The 26637-nt window shown below is 37.3% G+C and overlaps 1 protein-coding gene across 1 annotated transcript in view; it reads right to left on the bottom strand.

The window, feature by feature from the left end:
* Window positions 1-26637, bottom strand: part of Or13a (Odorant receptor 13a) — a 299536-nt gene that overhangs the window by 147755 nt on the left and 125144 nt on the right. The window contains exon 2 of the mRNA XM_070281108.1: window positions 15992-16438. Coding sequence (XP_070137209.1) covers window positions 15992-16438 — 447 coding nt within the window. The remainder of the gene's footprint in view (window positions 1-15991; window positions 16439-26637) is intronic.

Here is a 26637-nt window from a genome sequence, read left to right as displayed (position 1 = left end):
AAATTATACACAAATGTAAACACCTAAAATCTAAGAAAATGAAATAACAGACAATAAATATTAAAATATATTACGTAATTCTCTTTACAAAAGTATGGCTAAACTAAAGGCATGAATTGGAACAAATTGTACGAGGAGTTATCAATAATTAAAAATAATTTTGACAGATCGTACAAGTCTCTAACTCAGAATAGACCCATTCAAAACAATACGGTTAGGAAGCACGTTGAAATATTAGTGGAGTGCTTTAATGAAGCGCGTATGCTAATACATGATCATAGGGAAAGATTAAATCAAGATCATTGGTCAAAGGTATCGAAACTTTTGATACGACTACGATCTAATGTAATATTTATTAAACAAAAGTTCAGTTTAGAAATATCATTACCAACCGTTCTAAACACTCCAATAGCAGTTGACACTGCACCTGACTCGGAATCAACAGAAACGAACGAATCTGAGTCAGAAGAGCTTCCCAAAGTAAACCCCAAAATAGAAGATGAAGATTTGAATAATCTTACTATTCCGGCGGTATACACTGATCTGGATAATTCTACAGATTCAGATACTTCGAGTGGTAAATATCCATAAATAGGTAAATCCATCACAATGGCACAATCAAATATTGATTTTATTAATACAGCATCTAAGCTCATACCAGTTTTTGATGGTAAGGCTGAAAATTTAACAAGTTTCATTGATGCTTTACAAATAATACAATCAATAAAAGGCGAGCACGAAGAATTAGCTATTTCCATTATTAAAACAAAGCTAAAAGGTGTCGCCAGGAATCTAATCGGTAATAAAACAACAATTACTGAGGTGATTGCCAGACTAAGAAGCAACGTCAAAGGCGAAACTGTTGAGGTATTATCAGCGAAGCTGATGAATCTACAGCAGCGCAATAAAACTGCTAGCCAATACACACAAGAAATTGAGCAGATGACGAAAGCCTTAGAAGTTGCATATATATGAGATGGTTTATCTCTGGAGCTAGCCAGGAATTATTCCATTCAGCATGCAGTCAAAGCAATGACTAAAAACTGCACAATCGATAAGGTAAAACTTATCATGCAAGCTGGCACATTCAGTACCATGAACGAAGCCGTTTCCAAATTCGTCAATAGTTGCACTGAAGCAACTGGACAGTCAAACACTGTCCTATATTATAAGAATTATCCACAGCGCGGCTCAAATCGCGGACGTGGAAGTTATAGAGGTAGTTTTCGTGGTAATCACAATAACTACAACAACGATAATTATAACAACAATTATCAGAATAACAATAGAGGGCGAGGCCCATATAGAGGAAACTATAGAGGCAGTGGTAACTCAAACCGAGGCCACAATAGCAATAACCAAGGCAATGTAAGAATGACACAAAATAATAACCATAACACATCGGAAAACTCCCAAAACCCTTTAAATATTCAACAATAAATGAAGTGAGAGTTCACTTCACATTAATCTCAGCCAAAATATATTCGTTTCATTTTTTAATGTAGCTACTGGGAAAAAACTTATATTTTTAATAGACGCAGGTGCAGACATTTCCATTCTAAAAGAAACTTCGGATAATTTCCAAAACATCTAAAATGATTACATCATAGACATAAAAGGCAGGTGCAGACATTTCCATTCTAAAAGAAACTTCGGATAATTTCCAAAACATCTAAAATGATTTCATCATAGACATAAAAGGCATAAGTCAAGAAATAATAAAATCCCAAGGTTTAGTCTCTATAGAGATACAGACCACCAAATACATAATTCCACACGATTTTCATATCCTAAATTCACATTTCCCAATTCCATGCGATGGAATAATAGGCATCGACTTTATCATTAAATACAACTGTCAATTAGACTTCAAGCCATCTGAAGATTGGCTTATAATTAGACCCAATAATTTAAATTCCCAATTAAAGTACCAATAGCTCATAGTTCTGGCAATAATTCAATACTTCTGCCAGCAAGATCCCAAGTTATTTGGAAAATTGAACTTAATTCAACAGCAAACAGTGTATTAATTCCAAATCAGGAAATTCAACATGGTATTTACGTTGCAAATACCATAGCAACATCCAATAATGCCTTCATAAGACTATTAAACACAAAAAATACCGACCAAGTAGTGAGTACAGATAATCTAACATATGAATCACCTTCGAACTACGATGTAGTCAACACAAATCCAGACAATAGATAAATATCCGTATTATCATAACTATCGAAAAAACCTCCACAGTTCAAGTCTTAGCTTACTAGCCTATGCACCCAGTATAGCGATATATTCGGATTGGAAACCGAACAATAACCACAAATAATTTTTACAGATTTTTACAGAACAGAAACTGAGATTAAACATAGAACATAGTCAGGTGAACGAAATACAAAAACAAGTAGAAAAATTAATCTCAGACGGGATTGTCGAACCGTCAGTATTCGAATATAATAGCCCATTGTTACTTGTTCCTAAGAAATCATCCCCCGGATCAAATGCAAAGAAGTGGCGATTAGTAATTGACTAAAAAATTACTATCTGATAAATTTTCATTACCTAGAATCGATGATATTTTAGATCAACTAGGTCGAGCAAAATACTTTTCATGTCTTGACTTAATGTCAGGATTCCATCAAATTGAACTAGAAAAAGGTTCAAGAGATATAACGTCTTTTTCAACGAGGAACGGCTCATATCGCTTCACGCGATTACCCTTCGGATTAAAAATAGCTTCTAATTCGTTTCAGAGAATGATGACTATTGCGTTCTCTGGTCTAGAACCTTCTCAAGGGTTTCTTTATATGGATGACCTAATAGTAATCGGTTGTTCCGAAAAACATATGCTTAAAAACTTAACAGATGTTTTTGAGAACTGTAGGAAATTCAACCTAAAGCTACATTCAGAAAAATGTTCATTTTTTATGCATGAAGTGACTTTTCTAGGTCATAAATGCACTGATAAAGGAATACTTCCAGATGACAAGAAATACGATGTCATTATGAACTACCCAGTTCCGCACGACGCGGACAGTGCTAGACGTTTTGTAGCATTCTGTAACTATTATAGACGTTTTATAAAAAATTTCGCCGATTATTCACGGCACATAACAAGATTATGTAAAAAGAATGTTCCTTTTAAATGGACGGATGAGTGTGAAAATGCATTCCAATACTTAAAAACAAAACTTATGGAACCTACCTTGCTACAATACCCAGATTTCACTAAAGAATTCTGTATAATAACAGATGCAAGTAAGCAAGCATGTGGAGCGGTTTTAACTTAAAATCATAATGCTCTCCAACTTCCCATTGCGTACGCATCAAGAGCATTTACAAAAGGTGAAAGTAACAAATGTACTACTGAGCAGGAATTAGCTGCAATTCACTGGGCGATATTACATTTCAGACCATGTATATATGGAACACATTTCTTAATTAGAACAGACCATAGACCTTTAATATACCTTTTCTCAATGACCAATCTCAGTTCCAAACTGACAAAAAAACTCCGCGCGGAAAACCAAGAACAAAAATTGCAAATGCAATCTTAAAAGTTTCTAAGCCCAACGTATACGACGTCATAAACAATGATGAAGTACGTAAAGTAGTGACCTTGCAGATAAAAAATATGTAATGTTTATTTAAGCAAGGCAGCGATTATATACTAATGGAGTTATTGATTTAGATCAATTTTTCCAAAGGCTTGAAATGCAAGCCGGTATACATAAAATCAGCCAACTCAAAGTAGCACCGTAGGAAAATATCTTTGAATATACTTCAATAGATAAATTTAAATTAATGGGCAATAAAATATTGAAAACATTAAGAGTAGCGCTACTCAACCCGGTGACCCAAATAACAAATTTAAAAGAAAAATAAGCAATTTTGTCTACATTTCATGATGATCCAATTCAAGGAGGTCATACTGGCATATCAAAAACTTTGGCCAAAGTAAAAAGACACTATTACTGGAAAAGCATGTCTAAAGATATAACTGAGTACGTAATAAAATGTCAAAAATGCCAGAAATCCAAAATAACTAAACACACAAAGACCCCTTTAACAATTACAGACACACCAATAAATGCTTTCGTCAGAGTTATAGTGGACACTATCGGTCCACTGCCAAAATCAGAAAATGGCAATGAGTATGCAGTCACTTTAATATGTGATTTAACTAAGTATTTAGTTGCCATACCTGTTCCGAATAAAAATGCCAATACTGTCGCTAAAGCAATAGATGAATCTTTTATCCTGAAGTACGGTCCAATAAAGACGTTCATTACGGACATGGGAACAGAATATAAGAATTCAATTATAGACGATTTGTGCAAATATTTAAATATTGAAAATATTACATCCACAGTACACCACCACCAGACAGTTGGAACAATAGAAAGAAGTCATAGAACTTTAAATGAATACATACGATCTTACATATCGGTTGATAAAACTGATTGGGACGTATGGCTTCAATATTTTGTCTTCTGTTTCAACACGACCCCCTCTATGGCACATACACATACACAGCCATATGAGCTAGTATTCGGTAAAACAAGTAATTTGCCATAACATTTTAATAGCATAGATAGTGTAGAAGCACTATATAATATAGATGACTATGCTAAGGAGAGTAAGTATAGATTAGAAGTAGCCTATAAAAGAGCTAGAGTTATGTTAGAAGCAAATAAGAATATAAATAAACTACTTTATGATTATAAAGTAAGGGATATAGATATATCAGTAGGTGACAAAGTTTTATTAAACAAGAAAGGAAAGCTAACTTCAGGCTTAGCCGAAGTTTATATACCCTTGCAGTTAAAACCGGATATATATCGCAAACATCGGATATAGTTGGCCGATCCTTATGGGAAAAGGAATATCTAATCCAATTTATTACAATACAAAATCTAAAAAAAGTCCCAATCTTCTATTTTCAAAAATACGAAAGTTGATATTTCTACCAAATACCATTTCCGATCGTTCAGTTATATGGCAGCTATAGAATATAGTTGGCCGATCCAGGCCGTTCCGACTTATATACTGCGTGCAAAGGAAAGAAGGATGTGTGCAAAGTTTCAAGACGGTAGCTTTAAAACTGAGAGACTAGTTTGCGTAGAAACAGACAGACGGACAGACAGACGGACAGACAGACGGACAGACGGACATGCTCATATCAACTCAGGAGGTGATCCTAATCAAGAATATATATACTTAATAGGGTCGGAGATGTCTCCTTCACTGCGTTGCACACTTTTGACCAAAATTATAATACCCTCTGCAAGGGTATAAAAACGAGACAGGTCATAAGTTAGATCCTAAATATACAGGTCCGTATAAAGTAACGAAAATAGGAGATAGAGATAAAATAGTAATAACAAATGATAAAAATAAGAAACAAACAGTTCATAAGGATAGATTAAAAATCTTTATTTCATAAATTGCACTTAGTACGGCCATACAAAGACACACATACATAGATAAATAAATACACATATTCTTTTAATAATTTCATTTTCTATGATTCTAACTACAGAAAACAACAAAAAAAAAACTTTAAAAAAAAGATATATTAATTAGAAATTTTTATTATAAAAACAAGAAAGGAAAGCTAACTTCGGGCGGAGCCGAAGTTTATATACCCTTGCAGCTAAAACCGGATATATATCGCAAACATCGGATATAGTTGGCCGATCCTTATGAAATTTGGTAGGATGGATCAAAATATAATCTGTACCAAGTTCCAGCTTTCTATCTTCAAAAACACAAAAGTTGGGTCATTTCCGATCGTTCAGTTATATGGCAGCTATAGGATATAGTCGGCCGATCCTAATGAAATTTGGTAGGTTGGATCAACTAACCAAAAATAGAGTCTGTACTAAATTCCAGCTTTCTATCTTCAAAAACACGAAAGTTGGGTCATTTCCGATCGTTGAGTTATATGGCAGCTATAGGATATAGTCGGCCGATCCTTATGAAATTTGGCATGTCGTATTATTTTGCCAAAAATAGCTCTCATGTCAAATTTGAACTCTCGAACTCTAAAAACACCAAAGTTATACCATTTCCGATCAATCAGTTATATGGCAGCTATAGGATATAGTCGGCCGATCCAGGCCGTTCCGACTTATATACTGCGTGCAAAGGAAAGAAGGGTGTGTGCAAAGTTTCAAGACGATAGCTTTAAAACTGAGAGACTAGTTTGCGTAGAAACAGACAGACGGACAGACGGACAGACGGACATGCTCATATCAACTCAGGAGGTGATCCTGATCAAGAATATATATACTTTATAGGGTCGGAGATGTCTCCTTCACTGCGTTGCACACTTTTGGACAAAATTATAATACCCTCTGCAAGGGTATAATAACTTTATTATATTACGTTATTTTTCAAAAGGAGGAAGATGTAGTATGCACATATATTGAATACCCACCGAGAGTACTTAAAGGGTGCGCACTGTAACACTTTGTTGCAGTGTTTAGTTAATCCAAAGTCCCGGTCATAAACCCTAAGTGGCCGAAATATGAACCGATCGTTATGGCTTAGCCCGAACACAGAAAGTGCTAGTGTCAGCATAATCGTAACAAACGGTCAGCATATGCATACCCCTCGCGTCTCCACTTGAGAGCGCATAACAACGTATATTATTATATTCCTTTATACATAAGTACCCTTATAAGTAGCAATACCAACACCAGATAAAAGTGTAAATACAGTAGCAAAAGCTATATTTGAAGATTTTATTCTAAAGTACGGTCCAATGAAGACGTTCATTTCAGACATGGGAACGGAATATAAAAATTAAATTATTGAGAATTTATGTAAAAATTTAAACATTGAAAACATAACTTCGACTGCACATCACCACCAGACTGTAGGTACCGTGGAGCGAAACCACAGAACACTTAATGAGTTTATCCGTTCATACATCTCAGTTGACAAAACGGATTGGGATGTATGGCTACAATAATTCGCTTATTGTTTCAATACAACACCCTCTATGGCACATGACTATTGTCCATATGAATTAGTTTTTGGCAAAACATCAAAACATTTTAATAGCGTAGATATAATAGAACCTCTTTATAATATAGAAGATTACGCTAAGAAATCAAAATTTAGATTAGAAAAGGTATTTAAGAGAGCTAGACTAATGCTAGAAGCTCATAAGCTAAAACAAAAAATTATTTACGACAAAACTAGTTTAGATTTTGATTTAAAAATAGGAGATCAGTTTTTATTAAAAAATGAAACAAGACATAAACTAGATTTTAAATATACAGGTCCTTATAAGGTAGAACAAATAGGAGATAGAGATAACATAACAATATCAAATAATAAGAATAAAAAACAACTAGTACACAAAGATAGATTAAAACTTTTTATTTCATAACCAATTTAAATTTCATAAATATATCACGTATGGCCATACATATACAAGTTAACTGAAGTTAACCGAGCAGCGGCAATGTCCGAGCATTTAAGAGCTCGCTCTGGCCAAACTGCTGACACAGCGTCTGGCCGGATGCCCATGCATAGCGGCAAGCACTGCAAATTTGCGTGGCCGCTATGAAATACTTTTTGTTAGCTTTAAGTTTCAGTTTGTGCTAGAGTCTCAATGAATAAAGAGCACTTATAAAACCAATCTCCGGCACAGTCGTTGAAAAGTAAATTTATTTGTTGAATTGCGTCTGCGACATCACTGACTGCAGCGAAGGATAAACAACTAAAACATAACATACTAAACCCATTTATATTTACTGGCGCCCATCGTAAAAACCATGTAAGTGAGCACTTTTATTTACATAATACCCTAATAATTTACAAGTCTGCATGAATTTTTTTGTATAAAAAAAAAAGAATAAAGACAAGAATAGTGAAATGTTGTGCCTTACGCTAACAAAAACTGCAACCCCATCAACTTTTTAAATCGCCGATGATCGCCGATGTTCATATCTCCGCCATTTTGCATTGGAAACAAGTTTTAGAATTTATAAGTTTTTTTTTAGAATTTATAAAGCTCATTAGTTGTATTGAATAGAAATAAAAGTGGAAAAATCCTATCTCAACTAGTTTAGTCACAAGAAATTCCTGAAAAATCGTCCCGTTTCCACGCGGTCAGGGTGGCGTAACCCCTTAATCTTCATTAATTGGCTGACGGTTTAGCAATAACATTTTTTATCTATTATAAAATGTATAAACCATTTTTTTGCAAACCAATTATTGTTCCAATATTTTTTGCATTTCTGTTTTTTGTGAATAAATAAATGAATATTTCTATATAACAAAGAGTGCGGAATAAAAATTCCTAACCAAAATAAACAAAACAAAAAATCGCTGGCAGAAAATTTTAAAATTTTGATCGGAAATAATTTATATAATCGCGTGTATTTAATTCAGCTTTTATATGTCTTTTTTGTTACACAAGAATTCTTGGTATTAGCCGGGCAGTTTTGGTTATTTATTTTTCTTTTCCGTTTTGTTTCCCCACTCCATTTTCGAGAAAACGATACGGCCGCGTTTTTATTTTTTTCCTCTGTTTATCATAAGCGGAGGCTCAGTCCCCGCGCACCCCTCACCTTACCGCACCTTGACACAGCAATAGCGCAACTTGACGAGCCCGCACACATAACTAAAGCGGCAGCTCAGCCATCGCGGCCCCTTTACCAGCCAAATCGCCTCTATCGACACATAATTCATACATAAATATTTTTTTTTTTCGGGCGACTTTATAGCCGCAGCTCCACATGAGAAATCCCTTTCAACAATATAGAAACACAAGACAACTCTCTAGTGATTCTGAGTCCGAGACCGAAGGGCCGCACAGTGGTCGATTCGGTCTCGCTAGCGGCATTAAATTAATAACTTCTGAAATATTAGAGATATCTTCAATCGGTTTTTTATTTTCGGTTTGTTACTCAATTTTGCATTATTTAGACAAAAATAAAATTTATAGTGTTTTTAAAAAATTGTTTTTTTAACATTTAAAAAAGAACTTTTATTAAATTTTTTGTATTATAAAGAAAAAGAGTACAAAATAGAATTATAACTTATATTATGCAAGAAGCAAATAAGAAACATATACATTATATACAAAAATTTTATATACATTATACACAAAAAAATTAAAATTCTGTGAACAGACGATGGCATGTCATACCAAGGGTATTTATTGACAAAAATTTCGGCAGTTTCTATAGCGTACGATCCGAATGCATTGGTGTTTAAGTAATGTCCACAGGACAATGCTCGCAGGACAATGCTAAATCGGAATATAAAATTTTTGAATCGGAATTTTATAAAATATAAAAAAATCTTCGTCCAGTGTTTCCATTGTTAGTACTTTCAGTACCGGCCGTACTTCCAGTTCTTATAATATCCCCGGTAAGCTCCTCGTCAGCATTCAGCTTTGACAAGATTCTTGATGTATTTCCGTCCTTATACAAGCGGCTACTTGCAGCCAACAACAATGAATCCGTCGAGACTTTCTCCGAAATGCCTGATACCTAGTTTGTTGATTTGAGTTTTTCTGCATCACTCTGAAATACTTTTCTCTGGGCGTCCAACATTTCTAAATGATGATCTTTCCATCAACACCTGAGGCGTGTCAAGCCATTCTTTATTACTTTTTTCAAAAGCTGGACAAGCCTACTATTGAAATTGCGCAGCTTTTTCCCAATTTCGGAAAGCTCCTTTTTGTTACAATCATATTTGTTACAAACTTCTCCTAATGCTTATCCTAATGCTAAATGATCACTTCGCCGTGCTATACTAAGAAAAGTGCGCGCTTCGACACTGACATTCATCCTGAGGAGTGAAATATCTTGTAGATACGCACTTCATTTTTGACATTTCAGACAGATAATGATTCACACTTTAACAAACAATTGCAACCAGAGTGAATCCAGGTGAGTTGAATCCAAATAGAATCTGTTAAGTTCTATTTCACGAAATACTGGTGTGCGCTCTATTCCGCACATGGTTAATACACTCGAAATCCACAACAATTTATAAGTAACACATATACTGAAACGTCACAAGCACAGATTTTCATTGATATTCATTGATATTCGCTTTTCTAAATCTCCATTTATATTGAAAGAATATGAAAATTATGTAACAAAAACGATGCGATTAAGAATATTTGTTATCATTGCATCCAGCCGTCAGCCAACGGGTGTCTCTGCCGAGGATGCTGGCAGTCGGGCGGGGAGAAGAATACTCCCTTCCTTAAATCACCCCAATTCAAGGTGGAACAGCATATGCAGAAGTATGCGTGTCCGAGGGGGGGCTCGGACGCTAATATGCGAACTCTGGGGGACAGGCCGACCTCCCAGTTGTAACCAGGCTTATTGTGACAAGCGGGCTATGTCATGATGGACGAACCCCTTCCCGCCTACTCGTGGGACCAAAACATGAATACTACTTTACCAAATAAAAACCAAAGCGGAGAACGGAACTCCATAAAAAAAGACCGGAAATGGGGTCAATGGCCCGTCAAACTCCAAGGCCCTCAAAAGCCAAGGAGTTGCTGAGATGGAGAAGCCCCCCCACAGAGGGGCAACATCTCCCAGGGTCCCCAGGGTCAACCTCTAAACCAACCGGCGGTGCCCCTAACGCGAACCCTGGTCCGGAAGCGCCTCACTCGAAGCAGCGTAAAGGCTCCTACAAGGACAGAAGAAGAGCAGCCTTCATTCTGATGAGGGCGGACCCATCGGCCGAAGCCAACCCGGACCAGGCCGAGATTATTAAGTGGGCAAGGGAGATCCTACCCGACTTTATTCCGGAAAAGGCGGGAGAAAAGCTGGATCCGAAGAGACGGACCGGGTCAGACCCTGCCAAGGAGGCCGCGCAAAGCGCGAAAAGGCAGAGGTCCACAGAGGGAGAAGCCACCCAGGCCAAGAAGAGGAAGGCCCAGCCGCAGCCGTCCAACCGCTCGTTCGCCGAAGTAACGAAGGGAAGAACCTTAATTGGAGTCCTGGAGAAGGGCTCCAAGGATGGGCTCATCCCCAAGGAACTTTGGCGACGAGTGGTAAACGAGTTGCATGGGCGCTTCGTGGAGAAAATGCTGCGAGGCGGAGGACCCCCACCAGAATGCGAAGACGAAGGATGGTATCAGGGTAGCGTCAAGGTGATTGCTTGCCAAGACGCGCGATCGGTAGAGACTTACAAGCGGATGGTTGCATCGCTAGGATAGGTCTACCCTGGAGCTAAGCTGGTGGCGGTTGACTGGGACGAGATCCCCAGCAAACCGAGGGCGCGAGTGTGGCTCACAGAAAAACCAGCCGACCCGAAAACCATTCTAACAATGCTTAGGATGTGCAACCCGACGCTCCCCACGGCGGACTGGAGACTCGCCAAGGTCGAGGAGGCGGTGGGACTGCGGAGGCAGGTCGTCCTCACACTAAACGAGGAGACCGTTAAAGCCCTGGAGAGGACGGAGCACCGGCTGAAGTACGGATTCGAACACGTTTCGGTCCGTATCTATAAATCCGATGCGAAGGCCAAGCCAGGAGGTATCGGTCTGGAGGCAGACACACAAGAGCCAGACTTGGAGGAGCCGACCGAAGAGGGGCGCCCGGAAGGAATGTCGGATGAGGAGGAGGACATCCTGGAAGGGTACACCTCGGAGGAAAGCGACTTGGCAAGGGCACTTGGTGGAGTCGGAATAGAGGAGGACTCTCTGCTGGGCTCCGAGACGGAGGCAGAAATAACTGTGGTGGAGATTTGTAAGGATGTCCCTGACGATCTTACAAATAAACCTCCACCTCAGTAAAGCGGCGTCAGCTGCCCTCCTACTCCACCTCGCCGAGAGCTGATGTGGCCCTCATCCAGGAACCCTGGATCCTAGGAGACAGGATTCTTGGGTTGGGGGCGTCGGAGTTCAGGCTCTGCAAAGCCGATACTACAGGTAAAAGGCGAGCCTGCATCCACGCAAAAAAGATCCTTAACCTCTTTTTGCTACCCAATTTCAGCAATGAAGACCACGTAGCCGCAGCCGTAGAGAGCCCAAATGGCCTTCTAAAGATATGTTCGGCGCATATGGGCCACGACCAGGAGACCCTTCCCCCGCACCCGCTTATCAAACAGCTGGTGGACAGCAGGAAGCACAAGATCGACCTGATCATAGGTTGCGATGCTAACGCCCATCATCATCAGTGGGGCAGCACTGACACGAACGAGAGGGGTGAGTCAATCTTCGATTTTATCCTAGGCTCCGATCTTCTGGTGGGTAACAGGGGTACAGAACCCACCTTCATATTCAAGAACAGAAGGGAAGTACTCGACGTCACTCTTTACTCTGAATCCCTAGCAGACAAGATTGTTAGATGGGGAGTCCTAGAGAAATACTCATTCTCAGACCACCGATACATAGAATTAGTGGTCAATTTCGAGAACTTAAATCGACTAACGGTACGCAACCCGAGGAAAGCGAACTGGGAGTTATATATAAAGAAACTAGATAGTTCCTTGGGGAAACCAAAAAGGGAGGAATGGGCCACACAAATCCCGGGACCAGCCGGTTCCCTCCATATCTACACAGACGGTTCAAAATTAAATGGCCAGGTGGGAGGCGGTTTCCATTGCGAACAGCTGTGTTTAAATGAGTCCTTCAGACTCCCCGACCACTGTAGTGTTTTCCAAGCAGAAGTAATAGCTATCGGAGAAGCACTCAGATCCCCAGCACTTATTGGAAATCAGGACACAATCTGTATCTTTTCAGACAATCAAGCGGCACTCAAAGCCCTTGACGGTCTTTCATCCAACTCCAGGACAGTGAATGACTGTCGCAGATCTCTTAACGAGATGGCAGCGCAGCATGACATACACCTCATATGGGTGCCCGGGCATAGGGACCACGAGGGTAATTGCGCCGCCGACGAACTGGCAAGAGCAGGTACTACCAATCCTCTCCTACCGGAGAAGGAACCAGTAGGTATCCCCTTAGCTACGTGTAGGCTAAAATGCAGGGATCACATTGACCGCGCATCACTGAGGAAATGGAGAAATCTCCAAAACTGCAGGAACTCCCGCATGATATGGCCATCCATCCGATCTAGGAAGAGGTCAATGTTGCTTATCGCCCTGAATAGGCAGGACTGTAGTCTGGCGATCAAGGCCATTACGGGACATTGGTTAATAGGAGCACACGCGGCTAGACTAGCGGTGCCACATTATGACTACTACAGGAGCTGTGGGGACGAAGAAGAGGAAGAGGAATGCCCTGCGCTGGGGCGCATCCGACTCAAATTCTTGGGTGCAGCAATACTTACAGACCTTACAGGCCTCGCGGAGGTCGCTCAACACAGACTCGTAGCTTTCATCCGTAAATCTGGATGGGACCGCGAGCCGTTTCAGGAAGGATAGAACACCCTTGGGCACATAAGTAAGGGGAAGGGAGAGGTCCTCTTGTAGGATCCATGCCTGTGCGGTATCACAAGGAGCCCCAGCGGCTCAAGTGGATGGGGGTCAGAACCGGCCTCTCATCGCCACCTCAACCTAACCTAACCTATCAGTGCATCCAAGGTTTTTGTCCAAGGAGCACCAAATATCGTACCCAAACGTAGATTTGGCACTTAACAAATTAAAAAAAATGTTGGTTCAATATAAGCAACAATTCGAGTTTGGATCTCTTTTAAAGTTTGTCGCGTGCGACATTGTAAGTGAAAAATTAAAAAGTTTTGTTTTTTTTTTAATATATTTATTTATATACTAGTTTTAGTGTGAACGAATGCAGGAAACGAAAAAATCAAATCCAACTGTTGGCGAGAAAATATAAAAAAAGATGAACAAAAATTATTGAATTTATTGAAGATATTTTGTTAAGTTTGAAATTGATGTAAGAAATAATAAAAAAAATATTGATGCATCAAAAATAATTTAAATACATCCTTTGCACTTCTCATTACCTAAAAAGAAACAAAAACAACACAAAAAGCATGGTGGAAGAAACATGTAGCGTGCGATAGTGATTCGAATTCAATTTAAAAAAAAACTGCTTCATATTTTTAAGTCAAACGAAATGCATTATTAAAAACAATCCATACTTAACATTTTAAAATTAATTGCATTACAATTATCCATCACGTTTCGCTGAAATCAGTGCTTGAACTGGTTTTCGAAAAAGTGACTTCTGTTTTTGTCGCGTGCAAATGCCTCACGTTTTTGTGATTATCTTGATGATAAACAATTGCCCAAAATCTATCTTAGCACAGATTATATTGCTAACCAAGAGCCTTAAGATTCGCATTTAGAATAAAAAAAAAAAAAACCATGCACATTTTTTTTCACTTTGATTGCGTACAAATGTCGCGTTCGACATCAGAGAATTTCCCATATTATTTTATGTGTACTTAATGACACTTTGTCACTGCCACCATTTTGTTTAACCAATTTTTTAATATTTAGCCAAGGGCTATGAGGGGGGACCAAAATGTTTATCGAAATTATTTTATCTCTCACAAAAAATAAAAAATGAAAAAATAATTGGTGATTGGAAAAAAAACCAATGATGCTGCCTGTTCAACGTTATAATTCGATTTATATATTTTTTCTCTAATCTTAAGCCTAACTTATCTATTGCGGCGATGCAGGGCGAATTCGCACAAGAGCGAATATGAGCTTTCGCTCCCACTCCGCCCTTAGACATCTTATACTAGATTTAAATAACTAACAATTCAATTATAACAATTCATTTTTAAAAACAAATCAAACAATTATAAAAACGGCGTATCCGTTGACAATTTTTACGTCAGGCAATCTGGCTTCTGCCAGACTATACCATTTATATACCAGATTACCAGACCAGTATAAAACTAATTATGACCCGCAAGCTTCAAACCTCTGAGAATTTTGGTGTCACGATTGGGATTGCATGAGCAGTGAAGTTAGACATCTGTATTTGCAGACGGAGAGTCTGTTTTTTTGTTATTTTAGCATCGACTATGCCAGGTACGAGCACCGTTAATTTAGATTCGCTAAGCTGCAGCTGAGGAATGGGGGGTGTATTTTATCACCACAATAGTTGCGGTCCCTAGAAGGGGAGGAGCATCATTTCCAAAATCCGTTTAAACCAGTGGTGGGCACGAAATCTAACGCTCGAAGCGGCAGCTCGGCCAAACAACAAATTACAACAACAACCACCACCCTCGCGATGGTTGTCGTCGCGTTGTGCGCAAACGGACCCTTAATAATTTTTGTTGCAAACTCGGGACCGCGGGGTCGGGCCCGCTACCTGCCTTGGAATTTGTGTAGCATTTTTTTTGTAAATCTTCACGGCTCACTGACCGCGCGACTCGATCGTCTGGCCCGATTTGCTGGTGCCAAAAATTACGAATAACGGGGGGAGCCTTAAGAGCCCGAGGAGCCATGGGCTTGCCCACCCCTGGTTTAAACCACAGATTTTTCGGAGGGATATGCAGAACCCGTGACCACACAACGTCAATTTGCTGAAAGGCGCCTCATCGATGATCCGCCTTCGGAAATTTAAAATTTCGTTGACATGCGCTTGAATAACAAGACAGGGGTTTCAAAACATCTTGTTTTAGGGATCCAAATCCGGTTAATATTTTGTGTTAACCAATCCAGTACGCGTAATTTTTCGAATACGAAATAATGCAAGCAGGACTGCAAACACTAAATTTTTCAACATTATTGATAAATGGTGACAAATCGATTTTTTTATGGAACTTTTTTATGTATTTTCGCGAGTATGAATTTTACTCTCACAAGTGAGAACTTGTGTCACGAGCCCGCATGGGTCATGGCTGCACAGGCTTGCCAAACTAAATGCATCAAAATTGTTTAATTTTGTTCCAAATTTATCTTAAACTAAACGACATTTTACTAATCTGAATTAGGTAATCATGTTAAAACAATACTTTTTGGATAGGGAGACTTACATTTATTCTGTTTATTTAATTTATTTAATAAAATGCAGTTGTTTCATTTATTTTATTTTATTCATAACAATAATATACATACCTAATAATTTTGTTGTGTTTTTTTACGATACTTTTTAGGCGTTTACAATAAATTTTCCCATCTTTGGGGTCGTTATCTTTAAATTCCTTTTCTGTCATAAATAAACGTATTATTTTTTCGTGTAGCAGTTGAAATTGACAACAGGTATACGTTATAAAGAAACCGAATAATGAATCTTCTGCAAACAACGTTGTCACCACACAAATTCCTGCATATGACGTAAATATGTACGTAAAAACGTAAGCCATCGAACTGCAGTAAGGATCATACGGAAACACCATTTTGTAGGGAAATGGCTTTATGTTCGAGTCGGATCCCATGGTGAATAATAGTTCAATTAGTGGCATTGCACAATAAAGAATAATTAAACACGAAAGCAAAGCTGTCATAATAATAAACGTCCTCATACGTTTTTGACATTTTGTTGAAATTATTGGATTGGTTATGCTTAAAAAAAATAGAAAATATTAGAAACTATATAAAAAATGTGGAAAAAAATCAGTTCGTAATAAAAAAGAAAAGTGTGACAATTTTTTAACTTTTTTTAAATTTTCCTAGAACTAGAACTGCCCGATTGATCCAGGTTAGAAACGTTTAGTTTTTCATTAAAAGTATATTTTCAGTAAAACCTTTTTAGCTTGACTTAACTTGAGGAGAGACATCTGGGATTACGAATTCTTGGGCTTTTATGAAGCCCCAACTGGAACATCCCGACGTAACCCCACCATGCCCGAATTAAAATGGGTGTGGCAAACATGTTCTTTTTTTTCGCGATCTTTCAGAATTTGCAATGGTTTGTGCTTCAATTAAAGCATCAGCTAGCATTTCTGTATTCATCATAAAGCTTAGAGACCCAGACGACCGAGGGGCGCTCGAGACACGAATAATTAGTAAATATTAAGCTAGTTGTAATTTATTCAACCAGGAGGATTTAGTAAGGAAATTGAAAATTCTATACTTTAAATTTGAAGAACAGGAGAGAGATGTTATAGAGTATAGTCCATTGTAGCTCTGTAATATGCACATATATGGAAACACATATATTGACCACCCACTGTACCAAGAGTACTTCAAGGGCACACACTGTCGTATTTATATTTGTTTATGTTATTTGAAACCTGGGTCGTAGACATTAAGTGACCGAATTTCCAAATACTCGCTGTGCCTTAGCCGCACGCCGAAACTGCATATGCAGTGTAAATGTAATATGAACAAGCCACTTATATGTGCATAAAAACCTCCGCTTAAGCGATTTGCCATATATTTAAGAATATATAACCATCTCTCTGCCGCCGCTGTTGGCAGCGCAACTTCGAGACCTAGACTTCCCAACTCCAAGAAAATATTGCTAAGGAGAAAAACCTTTTGGGAGCTCGGAGCGGCAACAACGGCTTATCCAGAAAATAAATCAAGCAAATATAGATATATTAAAATATTAAACTAACCGACTTATGACCAACTGGTTGGGATCCCCCTGGACGTCGTTTAACATTACATGGCGACCGCGACAGCGATGGACAAACAACATCCAAGGACAAGGACCTAGGAGTACGAGAAGAAAAAAACGACGACGAAGAATTTGAAATATATGGCGAAATCTAAATGCGGAAAAATTAAAAATACCTTTAATATTGTAATACTCACGGAAATCGCAGTAAGTAGAGTGAGATGTGCGCAAAGAGAAGTGGCGTGGTTAAAAGAATAAAAGCCAGGAAGGCTGAGCTACTTAAGCTGTTGAAAAGCGGAAAGTTAAGCTGGAACAGCTCGGTAAGGATTCATGTCGAAGTTGAGCACTTGAAAAACCGGCTCGAAAAAAGAAAAATTGAAACCTACCGACTACAATAATTATTAAAAAGATGTTCCGTTTAGAAATAAAATACAAAACCTATAATATGTATACCCATATGGAGATATATTATTCTTAGGATGCTATATTGAAGAACAGAATATATTTTTATAAAATATGAAGTTTAATCTATTTTTATATCTAACAAAATAGAAATGAAATAAAAATAAATGAATATAACCCTTTCCAAGAAAATATCCTGATAATATTATATCCGTAATTCATTAGATAATGGAATAAATGGAAATTTATGAAACAGGCTAGACAAAGCTGTAGAAGTTATTTAATCCAAAATAGTTGGATCCACTTTGCACAGAGTCCAAAGCGAAACGACTATAGAAGCAATAATTAAAAAACTGCAAGATACTATAGTCGGAGAAACATCTGACGTGATTAAAGCCAAAATGGCAAAAACCGGCCAGGAAAGGAAAAACGGCAGAAAAGTTTACAACAGAGATAGACAATCTACGGAAGCTTCTAGAAGCTTCGTATATTGATGAAGGTCTATCGGCCGAGCACGCTGACAAATTCAGCACCAAGGAGGCCATCTCCACAATGGTTAAAAATTGTGAGCATGGCCGACTTAAAACAATATTGGAAGCAAGTAATTTTGCAACAATGAATGAAGCCGTCAAACTATCGCGGTAATAATTACAAAAACAATTATCGCGGTAGAGGTAATTATCGAGGTAGATATAACAATAACGGATATTACTAAAATAATGGAAATGACCAAAATAATGGTTACTACGGAAACAATAACTATAATAACAATAACTACAGAAACAACAACAACCGTGGTGGAAACAATCGCGGCGGACACGGCCGTGGTTGAAACCATAATAATAATGGCAATAACAACCATAACAATAACGTCAGGGTAGTCCAGACAGATTCGGGAAACTCCCAGACGCCCTTAGGTACACAGCAGTAAGAAACACCAAAGTTCACACCATAAATCTCAAAGTACATTTGTTAGTTTCACAAACGTAGCAACAGGGAAAGAATTAGTTTTTCTATTAGATGCAGGTGCGGAAATATCCATATTAAAGGAAAATTCTGATGCTTTTCAAAACATCAAAAATAATCAAATAATAAACATACAGGGTATAAGTCAATAAGTTACCAAATCAAAAGGTTTAACTTCTATTGAAATTCAAACTTCTAAATACATAATTCCACATGATTTCCATATCGTAAATTTGCAATTAAAAGGTACAACTGTCAATTAGACTTCAAGCCGTCTGAAGATTGGCTTATAATAAGACCAAATAACCTCCAATATCCTATTTATGTTCCAATAACATATAGCTATGGCAATAACTCTCTTATTTTCCCAGCAAAATCCCAAGTCGTCCGAAAAATTGAAATGAATTCAGATAATGACAGTGTATTAATTTCGAATCAAGAAGTTCAACCCGAGAAAAAATTGTATTATCCCAACTTTCGAAAAACTTCCCTCCTCAATTCAACGAACAACTCACAACATTATGCACCCAGTATAAAGATGTGTTCGGACTAGAAACCGAATCAATCACTACCAATAATTTCTATAAACAAAAACTGAGATTAACTAATGATGAACCCGTATATATAAAAAATTATAGAAATCCTCATAGTCAACAAGACGAAATTCAAAAACATGTCCAAAAACTCATTAAAGATAAAATAGTGGATTCCTCTGTATCACCTTATAATAGCCAATTCCCAATTCGGAAAATAAAAAATGGCGATTAGTAATTGACTATCGTCAAATTAATAAAAACTCTTGTCTGATAAATTTCCGCTCCCTAGAATCGACGATATTTTGGATCAACTAGGTAGAGCGAAATATTTCTCATGCCTTGACTTAATGTTGGGTTTTCACCAAATTGAACTCGAAAAAAGTTCACGCGATATAACATCCTTTTCAACAAACAATGGTTCATATCGCTTCACGCGATTACCATTTGATTTAAAAATAATTAGGATTAGAAATAATTAGGATTAATTAGGATCTTTCTCTGGATTAGAACCTTCACAAGCATTCCTTTATATGGATGACTTAATAGTCATAGGTTGCTCTGAAAAACACATGCTCAAAAACATAACTGATGTTTTCGAGAAATGTAGGCAGCACAACCTAAAGTTAAATCCAGAAAAATATTCATTTTTTATGCATGAAGTCACTTTTCTGGGATATAAATGCACAGATAAAAGAATTTTGCCCGACGACAAAAAATACGACGTCATTAAAAATTATCCAGTCCCACATGATGCGGACAGCGCTAGAAGATTCATCGCATTTTGCAATTATTACAGACGTTTCATAATTTTGCAGAATACTCCCGTCACATAACAAGATTATGTAGGAAAAATGTAAAATTCGAATGGACAGCAGAATGTCAAAACGCCTTTGAACATTTTAAATCAGCATTAAAAAATCCAACTCTGTTGCAATACCCAGATTTTAGCAAAGAATTTTGCATAATTACAGATGCTAGCAAATACGCTTTTGGAGCAGTCCTAACTCAAAACAAAAATGGACTTCAGCTCCCGGTTACATACGCATCAAGATCCTTTACGAAAGGTGAAAGCAACAAGAGCACTACAGAACAAGAACTATCAGCTATTCATTGGGCAATAATACACTTCAGACCATATATTTATGGTACACATTTCACTGTCAAAACAGACCACAGAGCACTTATTTACTTATTTTCAATGATAAATCCTAGTTCCAAACTAACAAGAATGAGACTTGAGTTAGAGGAATATAATTTTACGGTAGAGTACCTAAAGGGCAAAGATAATTATTTAGCCGACGCGCTCTCCAGAATAACAATCACTGACTTAAAAAACATACAGTTAAATATTCTTAAAGTCACTACCAGAAACCAAAGTAGACAAAAATCCTGCGCAGGAAAAGAACAAAAAGAATTGCATAAGCAATCTATTGAAAAAGCTTCAGAGCCCAACGTATATGAAGTCATTAAAAATGATGAGGTAGGTAAAGTGACCTTGCATGTAAATAATAAGATGTGTTTATTTAAGCGCGGAAAAAATTTACAGCAAGATATGATGTTAGCGATTTGTATACTAATGGAACCCTTAACTCAGGTCAATTCTTCCAAAGGCTTGAAAAGCAGGCCGGCATTCACAAAATCAGCCAACTCAAAGTGGCACCGTGGGAAAATATCTTTGAACATGTTTCAAGTGATAATTTTAAAAATATGGGCAATTATATACTGAAATCATTAAGAGAAGCGCTACTCAACCCAGTGACCGTAATAAAAAATAATAAAGATAAGGAAGCTATATTGTCTACATTCCATGATGATCCTATACAAGGTGGTCATACAGGCATTACAAAAACTTTGGCCAAGGTCCAGAGACACTATTACTGGAAAAATATGTCCAAAGACATAAAAGAGTACATAAAGAAATGTCCTAAATGCCAAAAGTCTAAAACGACTAAACTAAAGACCCCATTAACCATAACCGAAACTCCGCAAAGAGCTTTCGATAGAGTAATTGTGGTGTAGTATGCACATATATTGAATACCCACTGTACCGAGAGTACTTAAAGGGTGCGCACTGTAACACTTTGTTGCAGTGTTTAGTTAATCCAAAGTCCCGGTCATAAACCCTAAGTGGCCGAAATATGAACCGATCGTTATGGCATAGCCCGCACACAGAAAGTGCTAGTGTCAGCATAATCGTAACAAACGGTCAGCATATGCATACCCCTCGCGTCTCCACTTGAGAGTGCATAACAACGTTTATTATTATATTCCTTTATACATAAGTACATAGCCGTCTCTCTGCCGCCGCCTGCGAGCAGCGCTGCTACGAGACTTAGCCTTACTTAGACTTAAGAAATATTGTAAAAGAACAGAGACATTTTGATCGTTGGAGCGGCACCTCAGCTGCTCCTTCCAAATAAAAACCAACCAAACTTAACCCTTGGTTATATCCTTTATCACATGGCGACCGTGACAGCGATGGAAGGACATCGATGGACATCGAGGGAATAAAAGGGATATACCCAGGAGAATACGCATAGGCAAACAAAAAGCCGGATAAACTGGATAATTACTGGAAAACCGAAAATGAAAAATAAATCGACAAAAAAAATCTGAGTGAGTAGAGTGAATGCAATGGACAATCGCGGACGAGTTGCGAAAAAAAAAATAAAAAAAAGAGTAGCACACCTAAAGTGGCTACTCTTCGTAAACACTCCACCTCCCGCGTGGGCTACAGCCCAAAAACTTCAATCAGAACTAGATTTTCTGAAAGAAAAATTAATGAGTAACAAAAATAAATGCCCAAAAACTGCCGCCACTCACTCAGTACCCATAAGGAAAATTAATAAAAAAATAATAAAAAAACCTCCATCACCGAAACTTACCGAAACTAAAAAAGACGTGCCCGAAGGATTGCCCTGGACCACTGGACAGCCCCCACTGCAACCACACCTGTGTGAGGACCGGCACCGGTACCGCCTGAGTCCAAAAGGCCCCGGACAGCAGCAGCAGCAAATAGAGTGCGGGAATACGCCACCTCCTGCGCAACCGAGGGAACGTCAGCGTAGCCAAACCGGCGACGACCAGCTGACGTGGGGAAAAAAAAAGAAAATCAACTGAGGAGAAAAATTTTTTTTTAACCCATGCACTGCGTTGCATAATTTTTTTTGAAAAATTGAGCGGAACCCCTTTTGCCCAATTTGAAAGTATGGCCTGTATAGCTGTACAAATAATAGGTAGGAAAAGATGTTAGATAAAAACTCAGATTTAAAAAAAAAAAATTTAATTTAAAGGACGTAATAGCATAAATTCCTAAAATGTATGTAAAATTTAAATTCCTTTCTAATGAGAAAAAAAAATAAATTCAAAAATAGCATAAATTCCTAAAATTTATGAAACATTTTAATACTTTTTTAATGAGAAGTAATAGCATAAGTAAAACATCAAATAAATGATTCTGACTATTACTTCCCAGAAAAATTAAGTAACATTACAAAATATGACTCAGAGAAAAATATAATAGAAATTGAAAAAATAAAAACATATACAATATCTAAAATGGGTTTAGTAGACCCGAAAGTTGTAGATTCCACGCCAAATGTCGTTAATAAAATTGAATCCGAAAAAATCAATCTTCAAACAACTACAATATTGTTAATGATAATCGTTATTATAATGTTAGCAAGCGTATTGTTAAAATTATATAAATTACACAACAAATGTTTGAAGAAAAAATTCCAGAGTCAAGCAAATGACCTGGACAAAATCTAAAAATAAGCCCAGAAAAAACCAAAATTATACACAAATGTAAACACCTAAAATCTAAGAAAATGAAATAACAGAAAATAAATATTAAAATATATTACGTAATTCTCTTTACAAAAGTATGGCTAAACTAAAGGCATGAATTGGAACAAATTGTACGAGGAGTTATCAATAATTAAAAATAATTTTGACAGATCGTACAAGTCTCTAACTCAGAATAGACCCATTCAAAACAATACGGTTAGGAAGCACGTTGAAATATTAGTAGAGTGCTTTAATGAAGCGCGTATGCTAATACATGATCATAGGGAAAGATTAAATCAAGATCATTGGTCAAAGGTATCGAAACTTTTGATACGACTACGATCTAATGTAATATTTATTAAACAAAAGTTCAGTTTAGAAATATCATTACCAACCGTTCTAAACACTCCAATAGCAGTTGACACTGCACCTGACTCGGAATCAACAGAAACGAACGAATCTGAGTCAGAAGAGCTTCCCAAAGTAAACCCCAAAATAGAAGATGAAGATTTGAATAATCTTACTATTCCGGCGGTATACACTGATCTGGATAATTCTACAGATTCAGATACTTCGAGTGGTAAATATCCATAAATAGGTAAATCCATCACAATGGCACAATCAAATATTGATTTTATTAATACAGCATCTAAGCTTATACCAGTTTTTGATGGTAGGGCTGAAAATTTAACAAGTTTCATTGATGCTTTACAAATAATACAATCAATAAAAGGCGAGCACGAAGAATTAGCTATTTCCATTATTAAAACAAAGCTAAAAGGTGTCGCCAGGAATCTAATCGGTAATGAAACAACAACTACTGAGGTGATTGCCAGACTAAGAAGCAACGTCAAAGGCGAAATACAATAAAACTGCTAGCCAATACACACAAGAAATTGAGCAGATGACGAAAGCCTTAGAAGTTGCATATATATGAGATGGTTTATCTCTGGAGCTAGCCAGGAATTATTCCATTCAGCATGCAGTCAAAGCAATGACTAAAAACTGCACAATCGATAAGGTAAAACTTATCATGCAAGCTGGCACATTCAGTACCATGAACGAAGCCGTTTCCAAATTCGTCAATAGTTGCACTGAAGCAACTGGACAGTCAAACACTGTCCTATATTATAAGAATTATCCACAGCGCCGCTCAAATCGCGGACGTGGAAGTTATAGAGGTAGTTTTCGTGGTAATCACAATAACAACGATAATTATAACAACAATTATCAGAATAACAATAGAGGGCGAGGCCCATATAGAGGAAACTATAGAGGCAGTGGTAACTCAAACCGAGGCCACAATAGCAATAACCAAGGCAATGTAAGAATGACACAAAATAATAACCATAACACATCGGAAAACTCCCAAAACCCTTTAAATATTCAACAATAAATGAAGTGAGAGTTCACACCATTAATCTCAGCCAAAATATATTCGTTTCATTTTTTAATGTAGCTACTGGGAAAAAACTTATATTTTTTATAGACGCAGGTGCAGACATTTCCATTCTAAAAGAAACTTCGGATAATTTCCAAAACATCTAAAATGATTTCATCATAGACATAAAAGGCATAAGTCAAGAAATAATAAAATCCCAAGGTTTAGTCTCTATAGAGATACAGACCACCAAATACATAATTCCACACGATTTTCATATCCTAAATTCACAATTCCCAATTCCATGCGATGGAATAATAGGCATCGACTTTATCATTAAATACAACTGTCAATTAGACTTCAAGCCATCTGAAGATTGGCTTATAATTAGACCCAATAATTTAAATTCCCAATTAAAGTACCAATAGCTCATAGTTCTGGCAATAATTCAATACTTCTGCCAGCAAGATCCCAAGTTATTTGGAAAATTGAACTTAATTCAACAGCAAACAGTGTATTAATTCCAAATCAGGAAATTCAACATGGTATTTACGTTGCTAATACCATAGCACATCCAATAATGCCTTCATAAGACTATTAAACACAAAAAATACCGACCAAGTAGTGAGTACAGATAATCTAACATATGAATCACCTTCGAACTACGATGTAGTCAACACAAATCCAGACAATAGATAAATATCCGTATTATCATAACTATCGAAAAAACCTCCACAGTTCAAGTCTTAGCTTACTAGCCTATGCACCCAGTAGAGCGATATATTGGGATTGGAAACTGAACAATAACCACAAATAATTTTTACAGAACAGAAACTGAGATTAAAAGATGATGAACCAGTTTATATAAATAACTATCGAAGCCCACATAGTCAGGTGAACGAAATGCAAAAACAAGTAGAAAAATTAATCTCAGACGGGATTGTCGAACCGTCAGTATTCGAATATAATAGCCCATTGTTACTTGTTCCTAAGAAATCATCCCCCGGATCAAATGCAAAGAAGTGGCGATTAGTAATTGACTAAAAAATTACTATCTGATAAATTTTCATTACCTAGAATCGATGATATTTTAGATCAACTAGGTCGAGCAAAATACTTTTCATGTCTTGACTTAATGTCAGGATTCCATCAAATTGAACTAGAAAAAGGTTCAAGAGATATAACGTCTTTTTCAACGAGGAACGGCTCATATCGCTTCACGCGATTACCCTTCGGATTAAAAATAGCTTCTAATTCGTTTCAGAGAATGATGACTATTGCGTTCTCTGGTCTAGAACCTTCTCAAGGGTTTCTTTATATGGATGACCTAATAGTAATCGGTTGTTCCGAAAAACATATGCTTAAAAACTTAACAGATGTTTTTGAGAACTGTAGGAAATTCAACCTAAAGCTACATTCAGAAAAATGTTCATTTTTTATGCATGAAGTGACTTTTCTAGGTCATAAATGCACTGATAAAGGAATACTTCCAGATGACAAGAAATACGATGTCATTATGAACTACCCAGTTCCGCACGACGCGGACAGTGCTAGACGTTTTGTAGCATTCTGTAACTATTATAGACGTTTTATAAAAAATTTCGCCGATTATTCACGGCACATAACAAGATTATGTAAAAAGAATGTTCCTTTTAAATGGACGGATGAGTGTGAAAATGCATTCCAATACTTAAAAACAAAACTTATGGAACCTACCTTGCTACAATACCCAGATTTCACTAAAGAATTCTGTATAATAACAGATGCAAGTAAGCAAGCATGTGGAGCGGTTTTAACTTAAAATCATAATGCTCTCCAACTTCCCATTGCGTACGCATCAAGAGCATTTACAAAAGGTGAAAGTAACAAATGTACTACTGAGCAGGAATTAGCTGCAATTCACTGGGCGATATTACATTTCAGACCATGTATATATGGAACACATTTCTTAATTAGAACAGACCATAGACCTTTAATATACCTTTTCTCAATGACCAATCTCAGTTCCAAACTGACAAAAAAAACTCCGCGCGGAAACCCAAGAACAAAAATTGCAAATGCAATCTTAAAAGCTTCTAAGCCCAACGTATACGACGTCATAAACAATGATGAAGTACGTAAAGTA

This window comes from Drosophila bipectinata, chromosome XL, assembly GCF_030179905.1.
Source record: "Drosophila bipectinata strain 14024-0381.07 chromosome XL, DbipHiC1v2, whole genome shotgun sequence".
Classification (NCBI taxonomy): Eukaryota; Metazoa; Arthropoda; class Insecta; order Diptera; family Drosophilidae; genus Drosophila; species Drosophila bipectinata.
This window is presented reverse-complemented; position numbering and strand designations above follow the sequence as displayed.